At 44.1% G+C, this 15741-nt stretch overlaps 1 protein-coding gene across 2 annotated transcripts in view; it reads right to left on the reverse strand.

Moving 5' to 3' along the window:
- Nucleotides 1-828: 828 nt before the first annotated feature.
- The window catches only part of ASMTL (acetylserotonin O-methyltransferase like), a 54840-nt gene continuing 39927 nt past the window's right edge, over nucleotides 829-15741 (reverse strand). For both annotated transcript variants that reach the window (XM_077815225.1, XM_077815235.1), the window contains 4 exons: nucleotides 14661-14804; nucleotides 12387-12509; nucleotides 9241-9470; nucleotides 829-1083 (listed from right to left, as the gene is read on the reverse strand). In XM_077815225.1, the coding sequence (XP_077671351.1) occupies nucleotides 9253-9470; nucleotides 12387-12509; nucleotides 14661-14804 (485 nt within the window). In that variant the 3' untranslated portion in view covers nucleotides 829-1083; nucleotides 9241-9252. The remainder of the gene's footprint in view (nucleotides 1084-9240; nucleotides 9471-12386; nucleotides 12510-14660; nucleotides 14805-15741) is intronic.

The raw sequence follows: 15741 nt of genomic DNA on the forward strand, positions 1-15741 counted from the left end.
AATTAGTGGAGCCACGCCTGCGCGGCTCCACTAATTAGCTGCGTGGCCCTTGATGCCCTCTTGCGCAGCCGCCCAGGCATGCACCTTAGATGGAACACAGGTCGCGGGCCCCCTTTTGCTTTCGGATGGGGAAATAACTAACACTTAACTTAATGGCTAACTAAATTCCTAAGAACTATACACAATGAAGACAGATACTGGGCTGTTAAGAAACGTTAACGCTCTTGCGATGCAAGAGAAGGCGCTTCGACCAACCGTCACGGGTGGTAAGAAGGAACGGACAGGGCGTAGGGCCAGTGCCAACTGATATACGGACGCATGTGCGCAGCCCTCCAGAGGGCCCCACTGGCGGCCCTATGGATACTGCTAAGGCAAAAATCTCCAACGACTGTGCACATGGGCGTGCACACACCCAGAATGGACTCAACCTGAGCAAGCACTTGAACACGGAGAGCTGTACTAACATCCAAGGGATAGAGTTGGGGGTGGGGGGAAATGGCAGCGTGTTTTGGTCTAGAAATAAGGCCAGCCTACGTGCACCCAACACAAAGAAACAAAGTAGTTCATTAGCAATGCCAAAATTATTGTAGGACTGTTGATATGTCTTCTGATTATGAGGTAACTTTAAAAAGTACTAGCAAGTCAATGCAGCCAGCGCATTACTGCTGCCAAGTGAAGAGCGTAGCTTCTGGCATTTTACTCATATTTCGGAACGGATATAATCTCTCTCAATTATTGAAGTAGTTTCAGAAAGCTTCCAAAGTCACATATCTCTTGCATAAGCTGCTGATGGGAAACCAATCCTATAATAAAAATCATCAGATGTGATTGCTGATGTGTTCTGGTTTTTATTGCCAAATACAACTTCTTTATTTCTTAGTGCAGAAGACATCATCGAACACATTTCCTGTCAGTTTAATTTCTACATTTGTGAAGCCAAGATGTTCCAGTAAACATCTATATTCGGAGCCACTCCTCTCCTTTCCCTGTGTCTGACAAGCATGTTCAAGGACTGCAGCAAAGCTGTCCTCCTTCTTTTCTTCTCATTATCCAACACCATTTCAGCCAGGAAAATGCCACAGCCTAATTTAAAACAAAGAAAAATTATACTAATCTGCAATCAGATTAATAAAAATTATGGCTGCCATATAAAAATGCATAAAATATAATACTAGTGGTCTAATTTTGCATTTCAGATGTACTCTCAAGTTACTAGACCAAAATGACTATATACATACTGTACACATTAGCTCCTTGTAGAAAATACAATGCCCATGGGCTAGATCACCTTTTTTTCTGTGAGAGGTGGCGTGTGTGTGCGTGGAAGAAATAGAGGTAATCCCATCTCAGTGTCACTCATTGTCCCTATCTTCTCTTAAACCTATTATTTACGTTTATATTGCTGTAATCTTCAGAGAACTAAGGATGGGGGAGCATTGTGCTCGACACTGTCCAAACATAGAAAATGACAATCCTACAGAAGCCCCTCCACAATTCTTCTGTGGGGATAGGTTTCTTTGTGGTGAGGAAGGCCCAGGTGTGAGAATAGAGGGAAGAGACTATGGTGCAATTTTCCACTGCATCTTCCTACCTCTTCCACCCAGTACGGAATATCAGAGTAAGATAATGCTGATCAAATGAACATTATTTTACTTGCTCGTCTCCATTGCTGTGTACAGTCATTTACCTCAGTGCAAAGTGGGTGTAAAATGCTAACGAATCAGACCAACGGGTAACATTTTACTCATTTTGTACAGATATAAATGCCTGCACAAGATGCAGAACAACAGTGAATCGAATCTCATAGCTATGTTCTGTCCCTTGAGATGATTACCTCAGAGGCACTCATGACAGTATGGCTCCTACTGGCAGATAAGAAGCTTTGAGAGGCATATAGCTTCTTTGTGGATGGCCCAGGGCTCTGGCGTATGGGTTTAAGGGACCTAATCCCCTTTCTGTCAGGGGTTGAGCATGCTGCTGGAGTTCAATACAGAATACCATAAATCATCTGGAGACATGCAATTCCTTCTGGCTGGGAATGGATAAAGTCCTCTGTCCCAAACCCTGCCTTACAGTGTGTACATATGGCGTGCCACATTCTCACCAGCAGAGAATTTAGCTGTAGAACAGAGGCAAATGTACACCTTCTGAAATACGTGTGTGCTCATTTGGTCACACAGCCTGAATACAGACAGATTCTGTATTAGAAGGTTTTCCTCCTCACATCCCAACAACTTTCCTCCACCTGCACAGGCAGAACTGCTGCTCCTGATCACACTGCAAGTGTTGCTATGTGGAGCAAAGCAAGGTGAGCACTTCTAGGCCACCGAGCCAGCCTTGTATCACAATGGTTGAAGGGTCCTCCTGGACACTTTGAAGGGAAAACATGAACAGCAAGGCAACTAATACGCTACAGCAAATCACTCAAACATTGGGGACATCTGAATGACATGAACACAACATGGACAAAACATATGCACGGGAATCAAACACTGCCAGTCTGGGAAGGATGCCCATGTACTTTACAGAGAGCAAGTTATGATTAGCATAGAAAAGAAAAAAAAAAACACAACAGGTAATTAGTATTTTATAGTAGGAACAAAGATCCTTCTTGAGAAAGGCTTAGACAGAATTTAACTTGGGTTCAAGGCTTTTCAGCCTTATCCTTATAGGAGCGGCAAATATTAGGGGAGATTCTTTGATCTCTTTGCAGAAGGTTCAGGAGGAAACTATTGTAATGGTCCTTGCATAAGCCCAATTCTACACTGGTGTAACTCAAATGAAATTAATTAAGTTACATTGCTATAAAACAGGAGCGACGTAGCAGTGGATCATGCATTGTATGTTTTGAAAGCTGCAGAGAGAAATCAGAGGTAGAAACATGTATAGGACAGCCCTATAAAAATTAAATTGTAAAGGTTCTTGCAGCAAGGAAGCAATAATACATTACGGCTTCCATTTAGAATAGTTTAAGAACATGGGAAAATAGCAATGGGCCCATATATTACACAGTGACTGCAAGGGCAGGGGCGGGGGGAAAAAAGAAAAAGGTAAGTCTGGTGTTGCACAGTTTACATGCTTCAAGTAAAAGTAGACTGTTGTACCAATAAAATTAAAACCAGCAGGATCTTATTAAAGGGAAAAAGGTAAAATACCACATTTATTGTGAATACAGAAAAAATCATAGTAAGCAGTTATAGCTATAACATTCCATTCAATCTCATATTTATTCATACACACACACACACACACACACACAGGTTCTGCAAGGTTGTTATCATAGTTACCAGCCTTAGAGTTGCTCATGCCAAGCCACTGGCCAGGTGGCCTGGACATAAGGAGGGAGCAGGGCCTTGTCAGATGCTCATCTGATGCTCCTGGAAGTTGGTTTGCAGAATCAGACCCCAAACTTCTCACTTTCTAGAGTCCATTTTTATAGGAACTTCTTCCTATGCCAGTCTATGGGAATTGCTTCATCATGCTGTTGCTGAATCAATCTGCAGATGGCACATTCCTGACGGCTCCGTGCTGTCAGATGTTATCTTGTTCTTTAGTTCTCCCATCCTTGAGGCTGTTGGGTGGATTTCAGTCTGCCCTCCGGGGGGGGGGGGGGGAGGAAGGGGGTCCTCTGATTATTTCCACTTGATGCCTTCTTCAGCCGATGGACACTGGATTCTTAGGCGGGCACCTCCCTGATCATTCAGTTATTATCACACCAAGCATCCATCCACATACATCCTCTATCTCTATTTTAATCACAATTGTTAACAAAGCGAGATGAATACAACAAAAGGGCGTGGAGTCTCTGGGTGCTGTTTCTGTTGTTAGAGTATTGCTTTGAGTCTCTCTCTCTCTGTGAATTGCTTTGAGAATAGACTCTGTCTTAGAATGTACTAACGCAATTAGCATCTTGCAAGTTTCACACATAGAGGGAGAGAAACAGTACCAAAAACCAAGAGACCTCTTAATTAGTAATACCCTGGAATTTAAACTCTGGGGAATCAAACTCATTTGTGATTTTAATACAGAACTTCTTTAATATGATCCAACAAGACGATGATCTGTGTGTCAGGGCCACTGCAGATTAGTTGCCATTCTTAGAAATGAGAATATAATCTTGTTACAGATTACCCCTAATACTCATATATTTTAATAGGCTGGTTTTGTGCAAGTGCAATGTTGTACTTACTCTCTCTCTCTCTTCATCAAATGGGATAAACTGGAACCATGAACATTGTCTTTGGCTCCTGGTGGTTGGAGTACTCCAAAAGTGAGGGAAGTTATTGCTGCTACCTAGTGTCCCCCCACTCCCTCCATCAACTAATTTAATCCTCACTTCAAGAATAACATGGCAAAACTCCCATTGACTTCCATGGTACTAGGTTTAGGTCCATTGATAAAAGTTTTGCAGGCCAGGGATGCTGCTATTGCTAGACTGCGTCTCAGCAGGCAGGGCTTGAAAGTGTATGGGTAGGCTTGCCTGGGCTGCAGCCACAAACCTGCTCTGTAGTGGACCAACCCCAACACCTAGCCTCAGAAATGGGAGTCCTTAACTCCATCCCCAATCAGGCAGCTGGAGACATGGGAAATGTCAGGGAGGAGGTGGTGCCTCTCCTAACAACCCATCATGGTGGAAAGACAGCAGGGGATGCAACGAGGGAGCCTGGAAGCCCCCCTGCTCCAACCCAGCACAACGACAAACCGATCCAAAACTGAACTGGCAGCCAAGAAGGGGATGAGGGGCACAGCCTTTTAGACAACACTGCCTAAACTCCTGCACTTGGGGCTCATATTGAGCCACACCACAGCCCCTTTCCTCTCCCAAGCACAGAAAGTGGTTAATATCTGTAGTGAGTGCGCTAGGGTTGTCATTTTACTATTGGGCTAGGGGAAAAAATCCAAACAAACCTCTGCTTTGTCTTACCAGACATCCCCCCAGCCCTCAAGGATTCTTATTCAACTCATCATTCAGTAAGTGAGCATCTGAGCTCTCTTTTCTCTTATTTCCCGCCCTGTGTCTACGGATCTTTTAATCCCCAATATTTTACACCTTTTCTCCATTCATTTGGTGATCTACTCAGACACAACAGTTCCATTACCTGATTTGTCCACATTGGACTTCCTCTATGCCATTTATACAGACATCTGCAAATGATCCCACATTCAAATAAATGTGTTGGATGAAATTCTGATAAGTGAACTGAATTCATATGAACATCCTCTCATCCATACGAAATCAGATATGCAGACACAAACATAGTTACATTTATTTCAGTGGGTGGAGTTACTCATATCAACACGGGCATTCCTACTAATGTGAAGCAGCCTACCACCAATCAGCAAGTAGTGAACAAGCGGGCGTTAGTATTGGTGACAGTTCAGACATCTGGAGGATACAAAATAATCCCTCATTAAAGATTACGCAGATTTAGATAATTAATTTTAATGGCTCAAAATTATCCTTGACTTAAAACACTGTTCAGACAGTTTTTTCCAATAAGGAAACTTTAAGACCCAGTCATTATAACAATAGTGAATAGAAACAAATTTTGTCCAGGGAAGTGGCATATTAATGTTTGTACCTTTATAAAAATCAGATTATTGGTCTATCTAGTATTTGGAATGTCTATCACTCTTCCAGTATTCTGTAGTATTTAAAATTATCATAAACTCCTCTCCCTGCCCTACCCAGCCCTGAATTCCTTGCACACGCTATACTTTCACTGAACTCAGTGGGAGTCTTGGCAGTGGAAGGAATACACCTGTGAACAGCAAGTGAAAATATTGCAAATGTCTTTCCCCTCTGCTCTCTGAAAGACATACAGCATTGATCTTTTCTGCATGTCAGCAAATCTCTCTGAAATAGTATGGAGACAAGCAAACAGCACACAGACACCCGCTGTTGAACAAAGCACATTCTCCTGCAGCTCATTAGCCACCCTTTGCGAGACATTCAAAACCAGTTTGCAAAAATGATTTTAGCTGTCCCCGTTCACAAAGAATGTTATTTGTTTCAACAGCTACTTCAGATGCATGTCTTATATGGAGTTTTCAAAAGGTAAGCTTCCCCCTCCACACACACCTAAGTTTGCAAAGCTAAAGTTAATGCAGACACCCAGGCTCCAGGGACTAAGGTGGAGTAAATATATAATGTTGTGCTTTTCTAGTTTAAGACACAGAGTTTATGTTTTAGCCAATTGTGTTCTATAAGATTTACAAACAATAAGTGACTACAAAATAATCAGAGGGCATAACATTAATTTGACAGTATGGTAGAATATGACAGTTCTACAGCTTATGTAAATCAGTCACATGCTTGGTGGGACAGAATCAAACAGCAAAACTTCCATCTGTTGAAATAATAATGTTCTCTTTTATAAGGCAGACCAGTTAAAAGTAGAAAGAGGCCTTTTTTTGTACCAAAACAGAGAGAAACTTATTTTTGGTTTATTAAGTTTTCAGTAGTTGGATATACAATCTTACCAAATTCTACTCATCCAGGGCAAGAAACTGCTAAAGGTAAATAAAAATTGTCATCATTATTAATTATTATTATTATAGCAAAAAACATGGGTAAGTAGAGGGTGACAAATTTTCATGATGAATTTGAATGGTTGAAACATACTGTAATAAAAATGTCCCTCACTGATAATTTAACTCATCAGGGCCCCTTTACCCTTCTCAGTGCTCAAAGAGAAAACTAATTATGCTAATGACAAAAAGAAAAGGAGGACTTGTGGCACCTTAGAGACTAACAAATTTATTTGAAGTGAGCTGTAGCTCCCAAAAGCTTATGCTCAGATAAATTGGTTAGTGTCTAAGGTGCCACAAGTCCTCCTTTTCTTTTTGCGGATACAGACTAACACGGCTGCTACTCTGAAACCTATGCTAATGACAGACATTTATGGTGCACTTGAGAAGACAAACTCTGCCCGACAAAACTATAGTATCTTTGAAAGTTGCTGATGTCAGCAGCTGAAAGTAAGTACAGCCTCTCCTCTTTTGTCCTGTCTGAGTGGAGGGATATTGCTATGGAAATCTGCTGCAGCCAGTAAACTCAACTTCCCAGAGATGAAAAACAGTAGCTTTATTTACAGGCAGGAGGGGTTCCACTACAGCTTTAGCAAAATATGTTTTATATGAAAAAAGTCACGACTGAAGAGTTATCAGAAAAAAATAACGCATGGAATAGCGGGAAAACCAGATTGACAAATTAGTTGATAATCTGGACATACAATATATACTTATCCCTCAAATTAAAAATCACAGCATGAAAAACTGACATTTTTATATTCCTCTTCTATCAGCATAGTTGGAAAGAAGGGAAGAGCACTAGTATTTATATAAGGAAATACAGTAACTCCTCGCTTAACGTTGTAGTTATGTTCCTGAAAAATGCTGATTTAAGCGAAACGATGTTAAGTGAAGTGAATCCAATTTCCCTATAAGAATTAATTTAAAAGGGGGGGGGGGGAGGTTCCAGGGAAATTTTTTCATCAGACAAAAGACTATATTTATATATATACACACACACACAGACACAGTATAAGTTTTAAACAAACAATTTAATACTCTACACAGCAATGATAGAATCGTAGAATATCAGGGTTAGAAGGGACCGAGGTCATCTAGTCCAACCCCCTGCTCAAAGCAGGACCAAACCCCAATTTTTGCCCCAGATCCCTAAATGGCCCCCTCAAGAATTGAACTCACAACCCTGAGTTTAGCAGGCCAATGCTCAAACCACTGAGCTATCCCTACCTTGTGAAGCTTGGGTGAGGTGGTGAAGTCAGAGGGTCGAAGAGGGTGGGATATTTCCCAGGGAATGCCTTTCTGTTAAATAATGAACTAGCACTTGGATGAACCCTCAAGCGTTAACACATTGTTGTTAATGTAGCCTCACACTCTACAAGGCAGCATGCATGAAGGGAGGGGAGACAGCATGGCAGAGAGAGACAGAGACATACTGGTGGTGGTGGTGGGTGTGTGTGAGAGAGAGACAGACAGACACACATTGCCCCTTTAAGTATGCTGACCCCACTCTAAGTACACTGCCTTTTTAAGTAGATCAGCAAGTTGAGACAGCAGCTGCTGCCAGCAAGCTCCCCCCGTCCCGCTCTATGGAGATGGGGTACAGGAGCGGGGGGAGGGGAACACCCTGACATTAGCATCCCTCTTCCCCCCTCCCTCTGCACAGCAAGCAGGAGGCTCCTGGGAGCAGCTCGAAGGCAGAGGGCAGGAGCAGTACAGGGCAGTGGGTGGAAGGGAATTGCCCGGCAATTGATAGTCTGCTAAGTGGCTGCCGCACAGGGAACATAGGGGAACGGGAAGCTGATAGGGGGGCTGCTAGTACACCTTGGTTCCAAGCCCCCACCAGCTAGCTGCAATGGGCTGCTCTTCCTGCAAGCAGTGGACAAAGCAGGCAGCTGGCAAACAATGTTATAAGGGAGCATTGCACAACTTTAAACGAGCATGTTCTCTAATTGATCAGCAACGTAACAACGTTAACCAGGACGACTTTAAGTAAGGAGTTACTGTAACAGACAGAAAGAGGATGTCACCATCTAACCCTTTACCACATGGACTCTTCTCTCGAGAACAGCTGTATTTGAGCGGTATGATTCAGTCTGAGAGCATGTGGGTGGCCAATTCATTTGTAAGACAGCCTCTAGAGGGGCTGCAGTGAAATTATGTAAAAAGAAAAGGAGTACTTGTGGCACCTTAGAGACTAACCAATTTATTTGAGCATGAGCTTTCGTGAGCTACAGCTCACTTCACTTATGGTCACTGTAGGACCTGAGTCTACAGTAGTAAAGATCCTTGTGACACAACAGCTATGGGTGGGAGTTTCACGAACACCGAAGTGACGAAGGGGTAGTTGCCTATGATCCTAAGACCCTTCTAAAAATCCCACCTTTTTCTTTTTTATTCCTGTTTGCAAAAACATGCATTTCAAGGTTGTTTCCCTCTTCTGCTTCTGAGCAAAGCACTAAGGACCAATGAGCAAAAGGAGAGAGCACCCCAAAATTGCCAAAGTTGTACAAAGTGCATTTTTGTAAAGACAAATGCAATGATTAATAACTACTAAATAATTGCTTAAGTAGCAAGAAAATTCCTGCAGCTTTAGACCATTTTGCAGAGAACTTTATATACAGTTCATACTGTACCGAAGCAATCCATACTATCGCTGGTTGATGGTTGTATGAAAGTTAAGTTACAAAAGCTCAGTGCCACACTTACTTGCAGTGCAAACTAATGTGCAGAAGTTTTCTTAAAGCCCAAAATCGCATCTAAAACGTTTCCTGTAATCTTAATTTGCACATTGGTGAATCCATATTTCTCCAGTAGTTGCTTATACTCTGAGCCACTTCTCTGCTTGCCTTCAGTCATGCTGAGGGACTGTAATACTGCTCTAGGAGGGTGTGTTTTCTCTTCATCAAGCACAATTTCTGCCAGTAGCAAGGCACTTCCTGTGTTTCCAAAACAACCAAAAATAGTTCAATAAAATATTCTTAGCTTCCAAACTGCAGTGCTGTTGGTTCAAATGCTATTATAAATGGGGAAGATGTGTACCTAAGATTGATGTGTTACTGAGTTTACTGTGTGAGCCTTTGGAGAACATTTCCCTTTCATTTCTCACTCCTGAAGCAGAGAGGTAGTTATTTCATGCTAGGAGGACATGAGAGCCTTGAGAGTTTTCTTACGTTTTCTGATTTCTATGTGAAATAACCTATTGTTTTATCCACTGGTCAAAGCACATTCTCTCAAGCTAACAAGAGACTATTCTAAAGGTATAAAACAGGAAGGTGTTGGAGAATTGTCTTAAAGTATTTTATACAGCCCAGATGTAATTCTATTTCATAGAAAAGGGTTCAAGGCCAATATAGTGACCATTTCCTGCTAGATTAGGAAGTTAGTAAAGTATACGAGAAGGCAGGCATTCCTTCCTTTGGTTTTCAGGGGTGTTTCAGCAAACAGCATCGTTAGTACTTGAAGTAAAAGTTATCAGCTAATGATATCATTAAGACCTCCCACTATAAATGTCATCAGCCAATCACAGAGACTCCTTTGCGGCAACATTTAGCCACAAGGTATTCTGAACTGCCCTTTGAAGTAAGCAGCCCTGCTCTTCTCTTACTGCTCTCTACGTCCACTGCTTGCAAGGATTTTTTGTCATGTCTCCTGTTCTCCATCCTACATGAAGAGTTACTGACAAATGAGGTTATTTGGTTATCACCTTTCCCCACCTCAGTCCTACTACTAGTTCCCTCCTTCCTTTGGTATTTTTATATTTTGCGTATGATATGGTACAGCATATGCAGGGCCATCCCTACAGGAGTGCAGGGCCGTCCCTAGGTGAGTGCAGGGCCCAGGACATAGGCACTGGGTTTCTACGGCCCTGCCCACACTCCACCCCTTCCCCCAAGGCTCCACCCCACCACACCTCTTCCGACCCCTGCCCCGCCTCTTCCTGCCCCCTCCCCACACAGTTCCGCCCCCTCCCCCGAGTGTGCGGTGCCCTCGCTCCTCTGCCCTCCCCCCCCCAGCGCCTCCAGTCATGGCAAAACAGCTGATCGGTGGTAGGTGCTGGGAGGGAGAGGGAGGTGCTGATCAGCGGAGCCTGCCAGTGAGCAGGAGACACTGGGGGAGGGAGAGGTTGGTAGGGGGGCTCTTCTTCGCCCCCCCGCATCATCACCCCTCCTGCCTCCTCATGAAGCACCCGGCCCCCAAAGCCCAGGGCCTGGGGCAGTCGCCCCGATTTGCTGTACCCTAGGGACAGCTCTGGGCATATGTGAGATTACTATTTCTGGACAGGGCTGGCTCTAGGTTTTTTGCCACCCCAAACTCCGAGAGCACAACTGCCCAAGCCCCCCCCCCCACAAAAGGGATGGCTAGAATGCCGCCCCTGTGCCTCCCCAAGCACGTGCTTGCTTTGCTGGTGCTTAGAGCCAGTTCTGTTTCTGGAACACTTCATTATTTTTATTCCAATAACACCCAGAATATGCTAAACACTATTCACACACAGAGAAAAAACAAAAACAAAAACAGCCTGTCTCCTGAAGAGTTTACCATCAAAGGCCCTGATCCTGAAAACATTTATGCACATTTAACTTTATGCACATGAGTAATCCCATTGAGTTCAATGGCACTACGCTCATGAGTTAATATAAGCATATGCGTAAGTGTTTACAGGCTCAGGTCGATGATGGAAAGCAACACTAACGTGGGGGGGGTGGGAGAGAGACACCATCAAAATAGGTATAATTTTTTATATAGATGATCGATTTAGAAGTTAAATATAAATAAGTGAATTGATGGTTCCTTTGTACAATGACAGCCTTGATAACTTTACACTTCTTAGTAAGTTGTGCCATAACACAATTTGTAAAGGCTTCTATTTTAAGATGGGGAAGAAAAAATTGACGACAGACATGTTCATCTTTAATTGGAGACATTGTAACCCACTACCCATAAAATCCTTCTGCTATTAAGCGCTATACTGTAAACACTAAGGCCTTGTCTACACCGGCAAGTTTCTGCGCAGTAAAGCAGCTTTCTGCGGTGTAACTCCCGAGGTGTACACACTGCCAAGCCCCTTAGTGCGCAGAAACTCCTCAGTTGCAGCGTTGCAAAAAAAAAACACCTCGATGAGAGTCATAAGCCTTAAAGTGCAGAGGCTCCAGCGCTGTTATTGGCAGCGTAAACACATTACTGTGCAGAAAGCACTCAACTGGCCTCCGGAAGTGTCCCATAATCCCTCAAGTGGCTGCTCTACTCACTGTTTTGAAATGGAGACATGTGCCTCTCCCATTTCAAAGCTCCCTTTCTGATCTGCTCTGGGACACAAAGCAAACCATTAATGTGGAATGCTCCTGCTGTTGAACAGAGGCAGTTGCTGTGCAGAGAGCTGGGGAGGGAGGCGGGGGTTTCCCCCTCCCCCTGCCTCAGGACTGAACTTACAAGACAGCATGCTGAGACACTCACTGTCTCCCAAAACACACTCTATCTCTCCCTCCCCCCTCCATACACACACACACTCCCTGTCACACACTCTGCCCCCCTCCCCACTTCAGCTGAAAAGCAACTGGCAATGTAGTAGGATGCACATGCTGTGCCTGCCCCTATGAGGCATTGCAAACCATTCCCAAAGTACCCTGATACCAGTTGCACAGTGGGATAGCTACCACAATGCACTGCTCTCTTTGCCATTGCAAGAGCTGCTAATGTGGATGTGCTCCACCATCACAAGGAGCACAGCGTGGACACACAACAATGGTTTAATTCTAGCTCTTTAATAAAAGTGGTATAACTTGTCAATCAGAAACTTGCCAGTGTAGACATGCTCTAAGGAAAAAAAAAAAACCCACAAGATGAAAAACCCTTACCTGGTTTGCAAATAGCTGATATTTTGCTTAACAATATGTGAATCTTTTCATCATTCAAGTCATGTAGAATTAGTGAAAGGATGTAAAGATCTGCTTCTGGAAGATTATCTTTGAAGAAATCACCTGTTAGAAAATGTATATTTGGTATGATACAATTCTATAAAGTAAAGTGAAAGATATTTAGGGGGAAATTTATGTTTATTTATAGCACGGATGTAGTTTAGGGTGCAGAACATACAAGATAATTTCACGTAAGATAATTTCAGTGTCAGTTTAGTTTTAATGTACATTTGATTTTCAACTTTCTTCTCCTCCAGTTAGCAAGTCCATGAAACGTTTTAGAAACAAGGAGGGGAACCAAAGCTTGCATCCTAAAATAAATAGGGAGCCAGTAGAGGTGATGGGGACAGGTTTTTCTGTATGCAGCTTCCTACATTTGCTGGAATTCAGAACTGATGAGCCAAAGTAAAGGGAATTTCAATAGTTAAGAAGACATGAAGTCATGAATAAAGACTTCAGCACAGGTTATGCACTGTGCTACACATGTAATATTTTGATCTGCAGTTACAGAAGACATAGTGAGAGATGGACAATTCATATCAAGAATGCTGTAGTTTGTGAACCGTGTAGAAGCCCGAGTCAAGAAGTGAAATGGAATTGTGATGGTAATGGAAGTATGCTCAAGCAAATTAATCCGGCATAGACGGGAGGAGTGTCCAGCCAGGCCCCTCACTGGTATTGCTTAAGCCATGTCTCCTCAGTCACCACTATTCTCCACTCTCACCCTGTCTCTTTTTACCCTGCCATCTTATGAGGAAATGAAGGAACATGCAAAGATCCAAGACTTTCACTCAACATGGAGGATTCTGCCTTGTGCTTAACCTTGCTTGCCCCCAGACAGATGTAAGCAGTGTCAGGATGAGCTCCACCCTGACATCTGGTGGTGAGGTGTGGCAAGTTGTGGAAAAGAACTTCAGGGGCCGATCTCATTTGCATAGGCACACCCACCCCGCCTAGAATGAGACCATAGCTGCCCAAATGGTCACTTTGGCTGCTGTGGGATCCCCAGTGTCTCTGTTATTGGGGCAAGAAGAATAAATTGTTATTATGCTGATTATGGGAACTGTGCTTGGAACTGTACGTGGCCTCTTGTTATGATGGAGGGATTCACCATCAACTAAGTAGCACTCGCTAGGCAAGGGTCATGGGTTCCAAAACTGTGTGAATGGAGAGAGGCTGGGGACAAGTATTAATACTTGGTGGCATAGGCCCCTTGGTGAGGGCCTTACATGCTAATTGCACTTCCTCCTCTCTCCACTGTGGAATATCAGAGCTAATTTTGATTTCATTAGAAGTCTAGTTATAGGCTGCTGAGCTCACTTTGGGCTGACAGTGCACCAGCACTGGGGCTCCCCTACTACAAGCTGAATTCACTTAAGAGCTGAAATCACTGAGTGTTGTGTTAAGTAGTGGGGGAGCCTGAAGATATATTGTGGAGCAGTTTGCGGGACGGCTGGTGAAGCAGTTCGACGCGGAGCAGTTTGTGGATGGCAGGAGCTGCTTGTGGGCCGTGGAGCCGAGCGAAGGAGTTTGTGGGGCGGCTGGCGGGGCGGAGCGGAGCGCAGCTGAGCAAAGGAGTTTGTGGGGCGGCTGGCGGAGCGGAGCGCTGCTATGGGGCGGTCAGCTTCAGATCATGTAAGGTGCCTCTTACCCCCGTCCCATTTCCACCCAGGTTGGGAGGTAAAGCTCCGCAGATAAACTTTCGAACTCTGGGGCTGCCCTGACCAGGGACAGAGACTTTTGGGGCATTGGACTTTTGGGACTTTGGGTGATTTGGGGTTGCTGGACTCAAGAACCAAAGGGAAAAGGGCATGCCCCAATTTGCCTGGGGTGGGTTTTTTTTTGCTCATGGGTTGTGTTATGAATCCTGTTGGTGGTGTTTCCCCAACATAATGCCACATTGTTTCTCTCTGTTATTAAAAGGCTTTTGCTACACTCAGACTATGTGCTTGCGAGAGGGGAAGTATTGCCTCCTGGAGGCACCCAGCGGGGGTGGTATGTATTTGTCCCAGGTCACTGGGTGGGGGCTCGAGCCGGTTTGCATTGTGTTATTGGAATGGATCCCCTAGATACTGAACCCGGCCCTTGTTGCTGCCAACTCTGACGGGCAGAAGGGTTACACATAGCTTCTGCTCACACTTTCGCTGGAGCAGACCAGTGTGCTCCCTCCATGCTGCACAGTGAACCAGGATTGGCAGCCTAATGGTTAGTTACCTGCTGTGAACGTCACTGGAGTTATGTGCTGTCCTGAAGGCTGAAAGCAAGAGACATTTGCAATGACATCTGGAAGGTCAAATACAGTGACGTTTAGGTTTGGGTTTTTTTGTACTAGCTCATGGGCCAGAACTCCAGTGCAACCTGTAGGAAGTAAAAAATAACTAAGTGAACCTTTTCCTTTGTATCTGCAGACATTTTACAAGTTCATATTGTACCTTACCTGAACACAACAGCCCTCAGTTAAGGATGGGGGTGGCCAAGAGACTATAAAGGGACTTGGGAGCTAGTGTGGCCTAGTGGACACAGGTCTGGAGTGGGACTAAGGAGACCTAGGTTCTATTCTTGTCTTTGCCACTAGCCTGCTGGATGAATGTGGGCAAGTCACTTCCTGTCTCTGTGCCTCAGTTTCCCCAAGGTTAATGGCATATTACAAACCTCCTTTGTAATCTATGGATGAAGAGTCCTATAAGAAGAGCTAGGCATTATTACCACTGCAAGGTAATTCTTGTATAGTTTGAATAGTGCTCCTGTTGGGGGGCAAAGGACGCAAGCAAAGGAGTAGGAGCTCCAAACTCTGTGGAAGTTCACTGGTAAAAGCATTTCCAACCGTGCAGTGTGCTGGTCCCTATGCGCTGTCCACCCTCCCACCCCCTGGGCAGCACCGTTCTCTCAGCAGCTCTCTTCTCGGCAAGCTTTCGCCTGCATTACACACCCTCTCTGTGGAGGTGGGGGCACAGCTAGGAACAGCATTAACTCCACGCTGATTCCTACACACAGCGAGCCCTGGAGAATCGCGGTTCTCCACTTGGATCCCCTTGAGGACTGTAACTGGGACACTGCAGTGCTAAGCTACAAAACAATACCAAATACTTGTGGGGGCCATCTTGGATTTTTATCCCACTAGAGATTTTGTCACTGAAAGTTTTTAAATTTTCTGAATTCAATTACAATTTTCACTCTGATCAGTTTAATACTTAGCACTTCCATAGTGCTTTTCCAAGTTCTTTACACGGGTGGGTAAGCATTTTACAAGTGACCAAGGTCAAAATTTTCAAGAGTGATTTGTGATTTTGGGTGT

Source organism: Eretmochelys imbricata, chromosome 1, assembly GCF_965152235.1.
Source record: "Eretmochelys imbricata isolate rEreImb1 chromosome 1, rEreImb1.hap1, whole genome shotgun sequence".
Taxonomy (NCBI): Eukaryota; Metazoa; Chordata; order Testudines; family Cheloniidae; genus Eretmochelys; species Eretmochelys imbricata.